Source organism: Crinia signifera, chromosome 7 (genome assembly GCF_055691185.1).
Source record: "Crinia signifera chromosome 7, ASM5569118v1, whole genome shotgun sequence".
NCBI classification, from domain to species: domain Eukaryota; kingdom Metazoa; phylum Chordata; class Amphibia; order Anura; family Myobatrachidae; genus Crinia; species Crinia signifera.
The window spans coordinates 2,040,882-2,055,510 of record NC_139223.1 but is presented as its reverse complement, the minus strand read 5'-3'; the positions used below and the strand labels follow the sequence as shown (position 1 = coordinate 2,055,510).

Below are 14,629 nucleotides of genomic sequence, written 5' to 3'. Positions count from 1 at the left end.
CATCTGTCAGTGTAACGTTTTTCCCAGATCCCATCTGTCAGTGTAACGTTGTTCTCGGATCCCATCTGTCAGTGTAACGTTGTTCTCGGACCCCATCTGTCAGTGTAACGTTGTTCTCGGACCCCATCTGTCAGTGTAACGTTGTTCCCGGATCCCATCTGTCAGTGTAACGTTGTTCTCGGATCCCATCTGTCAGTGTAACGTTGTTCTCGGACCCCATCTGTCAGTGTAACGTTGTTCTAGGACCCCATCTGTCAGTGTAACGTTGTTCTAGGACCCCATCTGTCAGTGTAACGTTGTTCTAGGATCCCATCTGTCAGTGTAACGTTGTTCTAGGATCCCATCTGTCAGTGTAACATTGTTCTCGGATCCCATCTGTCAGTGTAACGTTGTTCTAGGATCCCATCTGTCAGTGTAACGTTGTTCTAGGACCCCATCTGTCAGTGTAACGTTGTTCTAGGATCCCATCTGTCAGTGTAACGTTGTTCTCGGATCCCATCTGTCAGTGTAACGTGTTCTAGGATCCCATCTGTCAGTGTAACGTTGTTCTAGGATCCCATCTGTCAGTGTAACATTGTTCTCGGATCCCATCTGTCACCCCATCTGTCAGTGTAACGTTGTTCTAGGACCCCATCTGTCAGTGTAACGTTGTTCTAGGACCCCATCTGTCAGTGTAACGTTGTTCTAGGATCCCATCTGTCAGTGTAACGTTGTTCTCGGATCCCATCTGTCAGTGTAATGTTGTTCTCGGATCCCATCTGTCAGTGTAACGTTGTTCTAGGATCCCATCTGTCAGTGTAACATTGTTCTCGGATCCCATCTGTCAGTGTAACGTTGTTCTAGGATCCCATCTGTCAGTGTAACGTTGTTCTCGGATCCCATCTGTCAGTGTAACGTTGTTCTAGGATCCCATCTGTCAGTGTAACGTTGTTCTAGGACCCCATCTGTCAGTGTAACGTTGTTCTAGGACCCAATCTGTCAGTGTGATGTTGTTCTAGGATCCCATCTGTCAGTGTAACGTTGTTCTAGGACCCCATCTGTCAGTGTAACGTTGTTCTAGGATCCCATCTGTCAGTGTAACGTTGTTCTAGAACCCCGGCTGTCACCCCATCTGTCAGTGTAACGTTGTTCTAGGACCCCATCTGTCAGTGTAATGTTGTTCTAGGATCCCATCTCTCAGTGTAACATTGTTCTAGGACCCAATCTGTCAGTGTAACATTGTTCTAGGATCCCATCTCTCAGTGTAACATTGTTCTAGGATCCCATCTCTCAGTGTAACATTGTTCTAGGACCCAATCTGTCAGTGTAACGTTGTTCTAGGACCCAATCTGTCAGTGTAACATTGTTCTAGGATCCCATCTCTCAGTGTAACATTGTTCTAGGACCCAATCTGTCAGTGTAACGTTGTTCTAGAACCCCGGCTGTCACCCCATCTGTTAGTGTAACGTTGTTCTAGGACCCCATCTGTCAGTGTAATGTTGTTCTAGGATCCCATCTGTCAGTGTAACGTTGTTCTAGGGCCCCATCTGTCAGTGTAACGTTGTTCTAGGATCCCATCTCTCAGTGTAACGTTGTTCTAGGATCCCATCTGTCACCCCATCTGTCAGTGTAACGTTGTTCTAGGACCCAATCTGTCAGTGTAACATTGTTCTAGGATCCCATCTCTCAGTGTAACATTGTTCTAGGATCCCATCTGTCAGTGTAACTTTGTTCTAGAACCCCGGCTGTCACCCCATCTGTTAGTGTAACGTTGTTCTAGGACCCCATCTGTCAGTGTAACGTTGTTCTAGGGCCCCATCTGTCAGTGTAACGTTGTTCTAGGATCCCATCTCTCAGTGTAACGTTGTTCTAGGATCCCAGCTGTCACCCCATCTGTCAGTGTAACGTTGTTCTAGGACCCAATCTGTCAGTGTAATGTTGTTCTAGGATCCCATCTGTCAGTGTAACGTTGTTCTAGGGCCCCATCTGTCAGTGTAACGTTGTTCTAGGATCCCATCTCTCAGTGTAACATTGTTCTAGGACCCAATCTGTCAGTGTAACGTTGTTCTAGGATCCCAGCTGTCACCCCATCTGTCAGTGTAATGTTGTTCTAGGACCCAATCTGTCAGTGTAACGTTGTTCTAGGACCCCGGCTGTCAGTGTAACGTTGTTCTAGGACCCCGGCTGTCAGTGTAACGTTGTTCTAGGACCCCGGCTGTCAGTGTAACGTTGTTCTAGGATCCCATCTGTCAGTGTAACGTTGTTCTAGAACCCCGGCTGTCACCCCATCTGTTAGTGTAACGTTGTTCTAGGACCCCATCTGTCAGTGTAACGTTGTTCTAGGGCCCCATCTGTCAGTGTAATGTTGTTCTAGGATCCCATCTCTCAGTGTAACATTGTTCTAGGACCCAATCTGTCAGTGTAATGTTGTTCTAGGATCCCATCTGTCAGTGTAACATTATTCTAGGACCCAATCCGTCAGTGTAACATTGTTCTAGGACCCATCTGTCAGTGTAACGTTGTTCTAGGATCCCATCTGTTAGTGTAACGTTGTTCTGTGACCCCGGCTTTCAGTGTAACGTTCTAGGATCCCATCTGTAAGTGTAACGTTGTTCTAGGACCCCAGGTGTGAGTGTAATGTTGTTCTAGGATCCCATCTGTCAGTGTATTGTTGTTCTAGGATCACATCTGTTAGTGTAACGTTGTTCTAGGATCCCATCTGTCAGTGTAACGTTGTTCTAGGACCCCAGGTGTGAGTGTAATGTTGTTCTTGGACCCCATCTATCAGTGTAACGTGGTTCTATGACCCCAGGTGTGAGTGTAATGTTGTTCTAGGAACCCAACTGTCAGTGTAATGTTGTTCTAGGATCCCATCTGTTAGTGTAACGTTGTTCTAGGACCCCATCTGTCAGTGTAACGTTGTTCTAGGACCCCATCTGTTAGTGTAACGTTGTTCTAGGACCCCGGCTGTCAGTGTAACGTTGTTCTAGGACCCCAGGTGTGAGTGTAATGTTGTTCTTGGACCCCATCTGTCAGTGTAATGTTGTTCTAGTACCCCAGGTGTGAGTGTAATGTTGTTCTAGGACCCCATCTGTCAGTGTAATTTTGTTCTAGTACCCCAGGTGTCAGTGTAATGTTGTTCTTGAACCCCATCTGTCAGTGTAAAGTTGTTCTAGGATCCCATTTGTTAGTGTAACGTTGTTCTAGGACCCCGGCTGTCAGTGTAACGTTGTTGTAGGACCCCAGGTGTGAGTGTAATGTTGTTCTTGGACCCCATCTATCAGTGTAACATTGTTGTAGGACCCCAGCTGTCACCCCATCTGTCAGTGTAATGTTGTTCTTGGACCCCATCTGTCAGTGTAACGTTGTTCTAGGACCCCATCTGTCAGTGTAACGTTGTTCTACGATCCCAGGTGTCAGTGTAATGTTGTTCTAGGACCCCAGGTGTGAGTGTAATGAGGTTCTAGGACCCCAGCTGTCAGTGTAACGTTGTTCTAGGACCCCATCTGTCAGTGTAATGTTGTTCTAGGACCCCGGCTGTCAGTGTAACGTTGTTCTAGGACCCCTGCTGTCAGTGTAATGTTGTTCTAGGACCCCGGCTGTCAGTGTAATGTTGTTCTAGGACCGCCGCTGTCAGTGTAATGTTGTTCTAGGACCCCATCTGTCAGTGTAATGTTGTTCTAGGACCCCATCTGTCAGTGTAATGTTGTTCTAGGACCCCTGGTGTCAGTGTAATGTTGTTCTAGGACCCCATCTGTCAGTGTAACGTTGTTCTAGGACCCCTGGTGTCAGTGTTATGTTGTTCTAGGACCCCAGCTGTCAGTGTAATGTTGTTCTAGGACCCCAGCTGTCAGTGTAATGTTGTTCTAGGACCCCAGCTGTCAGTGTTATGTTGTTCTAGGACCCCATCTGTCAGTGTAATGTTTTTCTAGGACCCCATCCGTCAGTGTAATGTTTTTCTAGGACCCCATCTGTCAGTGTAATGTTGTTCTAGGACCCCAGCTGTCAGTGTAATGTTGTTCTAGGACCCCAGGTGTGAGTGTAACGTTGTTCTAGGATCCCAGGTGTGAGTGTAATGTTGTTCTTGGACCCCATCTATCAGTGTAATGTTGTTCTAGGATCCCAGCTGTCACCCCATCTGTCAGTGTAATGTTGTTCTTGGACCCCATCTGTCAGTGTAACGTTGTTCTAGGACCCCAGCTGTCAGTGTAATGTTGTTCTAGGACCCCAGCTGTCAGTGTAATGTTGTTCTAGGACCCCAGCTGTCAGTGTAATGTTGTTCTAGGACCCCAGCTGTCAGTGTAATGTTGTTCTAGGACCCCATCTGTCAGTGTAATGTTGTTCTAGGATCCCATCTGTCAGTGTAATGTTGTTCTAGGATCCCAGCTGTCAGTGTAACGTTATTCTAGGACCCCAGGTGTCAGTGTAATGTTGTTCTAGGATCCCAGCTGTCAGTGTAACGTTATTCTAGGACACCGGCTGTCAGTGTAACGTTATTCTAGGACCCCATCTGTCAGTGTAACATTGTTCTAGGATTCCAGCTGTCACCCCATCTGTCAGTGTAACATTGTGCTAGGACCCCATCTGTCAGTGTAACATTGTTGTAGGACCCCATCTGTCAGTGTAATGTTGTTCTAGGACCCCAGCTGTCAGTGTAATGTTGTTCTTGGACCCCATCTGTCAGTGTATTGTTGTTCTTGGACCCCATCTGTCAGTGTATTGTTGTTCTTGGACCCATCTGTCAGTGTAATGTTGTTCTTGGGCCCCATCTGTCAGTGTATTGTTGTTCTTGGACCCCATCTGTCAGTGTATTGTTGTTCTTGGACCCCATCTGTCAGTGTAATGTTGTTCTTGGACCCCATCTGTCAGTGTATTGTTGTTCTTGGACCCCATCTGTCAGTATAACGTTGTTCTAGGACCTCATCTGTTAGTGTAACGTTGTTCTAGGATCCCAGCTGTCAGTGTAACATTGTTCTAGGATCCCATCTGTCAGTGTAACATTGTTCTAGGACCCCATCTGTCAGTGTAATGTGGTTCTAGGACTCCATCTGTCAGTGTAACGTTGTTCTAGGAGCCCAGCTGTCAGTGTAATGTTGTTCTAGGACCCCAGGTGTCAGTGTAATGTTGTTCTAGGACCCCAGCTGTCAGTGTAATGTTGTTCTAGAACCCCAGGTGTCAATGTAATGTTGTTCTAGGACCCCAGGTGTCAATGTAATGTTGTTCTAGGACCCCATCTGTCAGTGTAATGTTGTTCTAGGACCCCATCTGTCAGTGTAATGTTGTTCTAGGACCCCAGCTGTCAGTGTAATGTTGTTCTAGGACCCCAGCTGTCACCCCACCTGTCAGTGTAATGTTGTTCTAGGACCCCATCTGTCAGTGTAATGTTGTTCTAGGACCCCATCTGTCAGTGTAATGTTGTTCTAGGACTCCATCTGTCAGTGTAATGTTGTTCTAGGACCCCATCTGTCAGTGTAATGTTGTTCTAGGACCCCAGCTGTCAGTGTAATGTTGTTCTAGGACCCCAGCTGTCACCCCACCTGTCAGTGTAATGTTGTTCTAGGACCCCAGCTGTCAGTGTAACGTTGTTCTAGGACCCCAGGTGTCAATGTAATGTTGTTCTAGGACCCCATCTGTCAGTGTAATGTTGTTCTAGGACCCCATCTGTCAGTGTAATGTTGTTCTAGGACCCCATCTGTCAGTGTAATGTTGTTCTAGGACCCCAGCTGTCAGTGTAATGTTGTTCTAGGACCCCAGCTGTCACCCCACCTGTCAGTGTAATGTTGTTCTAGGACCCCAGCTGTCAGTGTAACGTTGTTCTAGGACCCCAGGTGTCAATGTAATGTTGTTCTAGGACCCCATCTGTCAGTGTAATGTTGTTCTAGGACCCCACCTGTCAGTGTAATGTTGTTCTAGGACCCCAGCTGTCAGTGTAACGTTGTTCTAGGACCCCAGCTGTCAGTGTAATGTTGTTCTAGGATCCCATCTGTCAGTGTAACGTTGTTCTAGGACCCCGGCTGTCATTGTAATGTTGTTCTAGGACCCCAGCTGTCAGTGTAATGTTGTTCTAGGATCCCATCTGTCAGTGTAATGTTGTTTTAGGACCCCATCTGTCAGTGTAACGTTGTTCTAGGACCCCTGGTGTCAGTGTAATGTTGTTCTAGGACCCCAGCTGTCAGTTTAATGTTGTTCTAGGACCCCAGCTGTCAGTGTTACGTTGTTCTAGGACCCCGGCTTTCACCCCCTGTCATTGTAATGTTGTTCTAGGACAACATCGCGGGAATGTCCCGGTATTTTGGGACGGCAGTGTCCCGTGGTGGGGGGGGCAGTTGGGAGTCCCCCCTGTAGTCCGTGAATAGACGCTGTGCACACAGCGTCTATTCTTGCAGGCAGAGGGGCTGGGGGCTGGCCAGCAGCACATAGAGCTGCTGGGCATGCCCCACAGTGGCAAAAAATGGGGGAGTGGCCTCTCGGGAGGGCTGCAATTATAGGACACGCCCCCTTCCCAAAAAAATCTCCGGCGCGCACCCTGTCCCGCCCCGGCATGTCCAAAAGTTGGGAGGTATGTATAGGTGTCATCTCCAGCATTTAGTAACATGTACCAGTATATTCAGCTTAAATCCTCTGTTCCCCACCAGGTCTGTGGCTCTGACTTACCTCATGACTGTAATGAAATGCTGTACATGAATGGGGCATGCTACACCATGGACTCCAGCCTGAACCCTTCTGGGAAGCTTCGACCCGGATACCAAGGTGAGAGCGGACCGTAATATCTATCTGTATATATGAGTCTAACTACTCATCACATCTATGAGGTGTACTACCCACAGTGACCACTAGAGGCTACTCAATGGACCAAATTACTGCTTTGTGTGCTAAAAGATGTCCTACCAGAAAGTGAAAGCGTTTTTTTGGCAGGGACACTGATCTGTCCAACAACAACAGCTGGGATTCCAAAATGGAATAAATTATTTTTTCCTGTCATAATTCTACACACAATACCCCATAATGACAACGTGAGAAAAGTTTTTGGGAGATCTTTGCAATTTTTTTTTAAACAACTTTTTATTAAGTCAAAGCATCAAATCAAAACATATTACATTGCTGTACATTCAAGCATGTAAGTCACGTATCAAATATTCATATACATGAGATGGGGTTACATAGCAGTCATGGGTTTCCTTATTATTATAACAGAATATCAGTTTTGGCAGGAGAAGAGAACACATTATTCCAGGATATAGGGGCAGATTTATTAAGCTTGGAGAAGAGATAAACTGGAGATAAAGTGGAGAAAAGGTAAAAGGAGATAAAGCACCAGCCAATCAGCTGTGTTTGAAAAAGACAGTTGGGAGTTGATTGGCTGGTGCTTTATCTCCTTTTACCTTTTCTCCGCTTTATCTCCAGTTTATCTCTTCTCCAAGCTTAATAAATCTGCCCCTAAGTAACATTTGTTCTTCGTACCAGCGGGTATTTTGGAAACATTGATGGAGAGTTTGCTTAGTCGACATGGGTAATGTTTCCATGTACTGTGTTCCAAGTAGCAAAGAACTGTTTGGTACGGGAGTCCTTTTGGAGGGAGGCCTCCAACCAATCCATGTGGAAAATAAAAAACAGTTTGTCTTTGAACATCGCCAAGGCTGGAGGAGAGGGTTGGATCCATACTTGAAGGATCGTTTTGCGGGCGGCAGAAGAAATTGCCAGCATTAATTTTCTGATGGGTTTAGGGGCCCTAGTTTCCTCCGGGAGGATGCCAAATATGGCCCACTCCGGGGTGAACAGAGTGTAATTCACCAGATGTTCGTTGTTAAAGTCACAAACATCTGCCCAAAATCTCTGAACTTGTGGGCAAGCCCAGAAACAATGATATAGGGCTGCTTGAGGGTTGTTGCATCTAGGGCATCCTGGAGAATCTAGAATTTGCATCTGGAATCCTCGTGAGGGAGAGATGTATGACCGGTGGAAAATATTTAGGTACATTTCTGAGAATTTGGCCTTTGGGAATGTCGTGATTGAGGTCTGTAAGGTCTTTAATATAATGTCTGTTGTTAGGGAGGGGAAGTGTTCTAGCCATTGGTTAAGGCCTGTGCGTTGCGATGAGTAGTCGATGGTCTTATGCAGTGCCAGATTAAGGTCTAAATGGGCCTGGAGCTGAAAATTATCAAGGGAGATATATTGGCGGGTGCCCTCCAAAGGTGTCCTAAGATATGAGGCGGCACTCCAGTCATAAAAAAAATCCTAAAAGCCAAAACTTGGTAGACAACATTTCAGCACCTTTTATGCGGTCACCTAAGTTTGCCACACCATATACCCCTTATACAAATCATGTAACACAATAGTAACTCCCTTGTACTTTACTTGCCTCTTACACATTATGCCACATGGAATGAGCCAAAATTCACACTATGGCACATGGATTGAGTCAAAATTCACATTATGCCACACAGATTAATGCAAAATTCATATTTTGCCACATGGATTGAGCCAAAATACACACTATACCAAACAGATTGAGCAATAATGCACAATATGCTTCATAAACAGGGGCATTGCACACCAAAGGCGCGCATAAAAAATTTACACCATAATGCCCATTACATGTTAAGCCACACACCATAATGTCCATTACGTATTATGCCAAACACCATAATGCCTATTAAAAATTATGCTACATAGGTGCTGCTTACCTACAAGCTCATTGCCAGGAATTCCATGCTCATTGCCAGGGGTTCCATGCTCATTGCCATGTGGGATTACATGCTCATTGGCAAAGGGGAATACATGCTTGTGGTAATTGGGGGACAGCTTCCACCAGGCAGAAATGACAGCCATTGACCGCCGGGCAGAGAGCAGGGGGTTGCCCGGCTGTATTCAGAGCACTGCAGGTCCCGGCTATTTGAAATAATATCTCTTTCACACCAGAAAATGCAGGGACATTTTACATCAACCTAGTCTCTGCATTTTCTGGTGTGAGGGGGAGAGAAAACCCTCCCACCTTTAAACAACCAGCTATATCTTTGAAACCAACTGACCCATTTACATGTGGGCTTCAAATGATTTTGGTCCTGTGAACCTGGGTCATTTGGTTCCAGGGAAATCTGTCCTCAAACAACATGAACAGCCATTAAATTACATTTCAGAAATTAAAAAAAAAAGTTTACCCGCAATATCTCTAGAACCAATGAACCCATATGGACCAGCCTGGTATCAGATTGAAGGCCTTGAGCTTCTGTGATGCCGGAGGGGGAACTGGCAGCCGTTGGAACCGGGTCGGAATTAGCGGGTCCCATGTTATCCTATGGAGAAAACGTTCCAGCTTTGCCTGGTGGTATCTCCAGTTCCCGGGGGCTAGAAATGTGGGCCTATTTGGAGAGTGGGCCTGGAGCTGTAGCTCCATCAGGCCCATTGTTAATCCGGCCCTGGTCTTATGGAGAAATTTATAATAAGTAGAGATCGCTTTTTTAGGTGGGGGGGGGGGGGGGCAAAAGTACATTGTCAAGATCATTATTCCAATCTCTTTCCTGGATAAGTTTAGAAACTTTGTCAGTATACGATTATTGAATAAAATTTAAGTTAAGAGCGGTTATTATTGGATAGTCTTTAGAGGCTTCTGGGAAGGTGAGTGGTTTGTGAGTCTGGGTGTTCATTAGCTGTCCAACTCTATTTAATCCCCCCTACTCCAGCTTGTGAAGAGGGGCGGAGCGTTACCATCATGGAATTGAGAGTTTCGTAGGAAGGGCAGATGTACAGTATGGTTTGGGTTCAAGTGGAAAGAATGGCGTAAAGTTAGCCATAATTTGCGGTGGACATTAGGAGGGGGTTGAGGTGTATTTCCGGAGGGATGTCCCTATCTTCTAAGTGTAAAAAGGCGGTTAGGGAGGTATGAGGTAGGAAGTTTTGTTCTAGGGCGGGGTTAGCGTATGTATGATTTGTGAGTAACCAGTCTTTAAGATATCTGAATATCGCTGCTTGGTTATATATCATTATGTCCGGGAAATTAATGCCGCCATTCCATTTGGGTTGAGTTAATTTTATCATTCCAATTCTCGCTCTTCCCTTGTTCCAGATAAAAGTTCGGAACAGTTTCGTTATAGTGAGAATATCTGGTTTAGTAAGTAGAAGAGGCAAGACCTGGAGTTGATATAGGAGTTTGGGGAAGTATATCATTCGCAGGAGGTTCGCTCTACCCAGGTAGGACAGTTGGAGATGGCCCATTCTGTTTAGATCCCTGGCGAGATTTTTAATATTATTACTTATGTTATAAGTATACAGGTTTTGTATATTTTTGGGCAGGGTTATGCCTAAATAGGTCAGGCGACCTTTAGCCCATCTCATGGGCAGTTGCGAAGCCCACTTGGGGCGCGTTAACCCCTGCTTCAAATACAAAATTTCGGACTTTTCCAAGTTAATTTGGAACCCGGACAGCCGACCTGTGCTACGTAGGAGTTCTAATAGAGGGCGTAAAGAGATTTTGGGGTTTGCCATGTATATCAGGACATCGTCGGCAAATGCGGTCGATTTGATTTCCATGTTACCTACGCGTATTCCCTGAAGAGTAGGCCAGGATTCGATTAATCTGAGTATGGGGTCTAGGGAGAGATTGAACAGGATCGGGGAAAGGGGGCACCCCTGTCTAGTCCCTCTGTACATCCGGATGGGTGTACTCTTAGTTCCGTTAATAAGTAAAGAGGTGTTTGGGGTGTTGTGGCCGGAGAGCCCAGCACACGGGGTTAATGGCGGCTACAGCACTGAAGGGGTTAACTATCCGTGCTTGGCCGTTATTCAGAACAAGGGCACTTGCCCTGTTTTAAACTGTATGAGTAGCACTGAGCTGGGACAGGACCCCTGCTGCAATGCTGATGTAAGTTATAGCACTGAGCTGGGCACCCGGCACACATATCATATGTATTCATGTAATATATGTTTGGCACTGAGCTAGGACTGCATCATATATTGTGTATATTGTATTGAATATTGAGGAATGCATTCTGGACTTACAATGCACTTTGTACATTTCTGGGGGGAAGGAATTTAGCAAATCTTGGTGATGAGGAAATTAAATGCTAATCGGCCCCTCTTGTCAGAAGGTCTGTGAGTGTCCAAAACACAGCAGGGAGTAGGCTCTGTGTCTGAAGCCCTGTGTAAAAGGTGATAAGGAAATTTGTGTACCATATGTGATGGGTCCCTGAGCCCAGGACATCCTGTGTGTGAGGTGTTGATGAGGCACAGACATTTGTGTTTCGTTATGTAAACATGCTACCAGGAGATAAATATCTCCCCTGTTCCTGAAAGTTATATATTCTAAGGAAATTGGATTTATCCTTTGTAGTATGTAATCTTGGTTCGTTATGCACGGGAAGTAACGTATCAGATTGAGATGCAAATTGTAAATGTATGGGGGAGGATCTGACAATGTCAAAGAGTTTTCTGCCTATATAAGCAGGGCTCTGTGAGCCCAAAGTTGTACTTCTGCCTGTATCTGAATGCTGTAACATCTGTATGCTGTATACCTCTGAAAGGAGAAGGGATCTTTTCAGATCCACTGGCAATAAACCATCTTTTGCCCAAGAAGTCTGCTTCATCTGCGACCAACAGAATTAATTGCAATAATTCCGTTCTCCGGCTGTTCTGGGCTTAGCATCCAGCGTCTCCGAGTCTCCGCTCTGCCAGCTACCAAAGCAGAGGTCTGGTCCGTGACCAGTGGGGGACCAGTCGACACCAGCAGCGTGTCGACGCAGGTAGTACTCAGGTGCCAGCGATTGGACCTGAGGAGGTATCCGTGGTTCCAGACGCCACGTAGGAGGAGTCTGGTGGTGGCAGCGATAACCCCGCCCACTGCGTAGTGGGTGGAGTCAGTAACAAGCGGTTACTGACGGTAACAGGGAATCCCCTATTGGCCAGGTCCCGTGAGACCAGGAACCGCTATCTGTGGACCCGAAGGGCGTAGCCAGAGTTAAGGGCAGGCGTCCGGTCACAGAAATTGGTGGCAAGGCGGTGGGATAACCCAGGCGGCTCTTCAGTCACCCGATTGGAGAAGCCGAGTTACTCAGGGAGGAGTAACTGCAGCCAGGAGAACGCGCAAGATGGCGGACTTCAATGGAATGTCGAAGGATGACCTCGAGATCGTGTGTCGGGAGAAGGGTGTGGATATCCCTTCCAAAGCAACTGTAAACGAAATGAGGGCGGCGCTCAAGCGCTTGGAGGAGTCAAGTCGGGAGGAGGTGCAGCACGCTGATGGTGACCGTGTCCAGGAGGACAGCCACACAGAGGACCTTCATCTGGACCCGGTGAGACTCACAAGCCCCGCCCCCTCTAGCAGCAGCCATGTTTCCCAACATTCCCTAGCAGGGCCAGGATCCGTGTGTCCCAGGGTGGGCGGCACGGATAGCCTAGCGGATCGGCTAGCGGAATTAGGGGAGAGGGCAACGGAACAAGAACGCATGCTCATCATTCGGATGTGGCATGCGGAGCGGGCACCACCGGCCGTGGTACCCCGAGGACCGTTGTCAGCTGCTACCCCCCGAGCGGGACGGATTCAGTTTGCCAAGTTTGCCGACAGCGATGGGGACATTGATGGACATTTGCAAGTTTTTGAGAGGACTTGTAAACTCCATGGTTTGCCCAAACAGGAGTGGGTAAGACACCTTGTGCCCACCCTGCATGGAGAGGCCTTGGAGGCCTATCGAGGAGTGGCCAATGAGGACTGTGGGGACTATGATGTTGTCGCCAAGGCCCTCCTCCAACGGTTTTTTGTAACTCCTGAGTCCTACAGGAAAAAGTTTCGGGACTTGCCAAAGAATCCGGGCAGCACCCACGAGCAGTTTGCCACCCAGCTGCGGCAGTACTTGGTGAAGTGGGTGCAGGAATCAAAGGCCACAACCTGGGACACCCTGATTGATGTGATCTGCAGGGAGCAGTTCTACCGCAGGTGTGCCCAGGAAGTGAAGGAGTGGGTGCTAGATCGGGAGCCAACGAGCATAAAGATGGCTGCCCAGCTAGCGGACAAGTATGTGGCAATTCGGTCACAGGGGCTGAAACGCCCAAGTAGCAGCCCACTACAAAGGACTGTACCACCAGGGGGACACCCCTCTTCAGCTCATCGCCCCCCAAAGCAAGCATCTTCCAACCCGGGTGCTCTTGGCCAGCAATCGCCCCGCAGCGTCCCTGCGAGTAATCAGGGATCATCGGAGCCCCGACTGGTCAAGAAGTGCTACAGCTGTGGGAAAATCGGACATCTTAGGATGAACTGTCCCACACTGCTGGCACCCCAGATTCGCGCTACAATTCCGAGTGCTGGAGCCCAGCTTGCTTGCTTAACCCGTGGAGATGAGTCCACAGAGACTGTACCCCCTCCAGTCAGTCCGATGGAGTGTGGCGGGAAACAGGTGAACTCAGAGGAGAGGGTCACCTGCATGGCCACGCGGCCTCTACAGAATATGTGGCGGCACCTGCAGGCGGTCCAAGTGGGGCCCCTGCAGGGGGAAGGCCTGAGAGACTCTGGGGCCTCAATCACTGTGGTGAGCCCCAGACTGATTGATCCTGCTGCAATCTTGCAGGGTCGCACTGCCAAAGTTACAATGGCAGATGGAGCGGAGCGAGAGGTACCCATGGCCAGAGTCTACCTGGATTGGGGGGCTGGACCAGAGTTGCGAGATGTTGCCGTCATGGATGGCCTCCCAACAGATGTAGTCCTGGGGAATGATCTTGGGGGTGGAATCGTTACTACATTTGCTAACGCCATCGCCTGGAGTCAAGCTGCCAGACTACAGTCCTTACCATCGACACCAGCACAGCCCAGCCCAGAGGAAAAGACCACAGCGGCCAGACAACTGCCAGCACAGCCAACCACAGCATCAACCAGCCCAGAGGAAAAGACTACAGCGGCTAGATCAGCGCATCTCCCCAGCATGCCTTTTGCCTCTGGTGTGCCTACGTCCCCTAGAAACGCAGAGGATGTGTGTGCCAGCTTGTTGTATCCTGTGAGGGTGCCCAGCGATGCTCCTAGTGGTTTGCCAACTCCGGCGGTGAGTATGAGTGACCACACTGACCTTGACATGACTGACCCAAACCAGAATGACCCTAGACATCCCAACCTAGATGCCCCTGTAGAGTGTCCCCCTTTAGGAGAAAGTGAGGGGCACTGGCAGGGGGTTCAGGAGGCTCCGCTCTCTGACCCATCCCTGACAGGCATACGGTGCCAAGCTCGCAGCGGCCTTGATGGGGTGGGGGTGGGGAGTGTGCCCGGGCAGGAAGGGTTCAGGCCCAGGGTAGTCAGGAAGGTAGGAGGGGATACACCAGAGCGGGTGGGTTCCCCAAGACGTAGGTCCTTTGAGGAGGACAGGAGGGCAGGTCTGACAGTTGTTGCAGACGGGTGCCCGGGAGAAGTGACAGGGGTGCAGTGCCTGGAGGATAGTGTGGGAGGAGACAGGGGTAGGCCCAGACCAGTGAAGGTAGAGGCAACCAGAGGCTGTCCCCAGCCCACAACCCCCAGACAGGTACTGACCTTAGAAACTGTAAGGCCCTACAGACAAGTTGCCCCTGACTCTAGTTTGGTAGTGATGTCCCTTACAGTAGTGACTAGGAAGGGTCTTCCCAAGACAGTGGAATGTACACCTGCTTGTGAGTTGGCATTCCAGTCGCTGAAGGAGGCTCT

At 48.3% G+C, this 14,629-nt stretch overlaps 1 protein-coding gene across 1 annotated transcript in view; it reads left to right on the top strand.

The window, feature by feature from the left end:
- ITGAL (integrin subunit alpha L) overlaps positions 1-14,629 on the top strand; it is a 218,150-nt gene that overhangs the window by 51,830 nt on the left and 151,691 nt on the right. Inside the window, exon 5 of the mRNA XM_083152209.1 lies at positions 6,615-6,729. Within this exon, the coding sequence (XP_083008335.1) occupies positions 6,615-6,729 (115 nt within the window). The remainder of the gene's footprint in view (positions 1-6,614; positions 6,730-14,629) is intronic.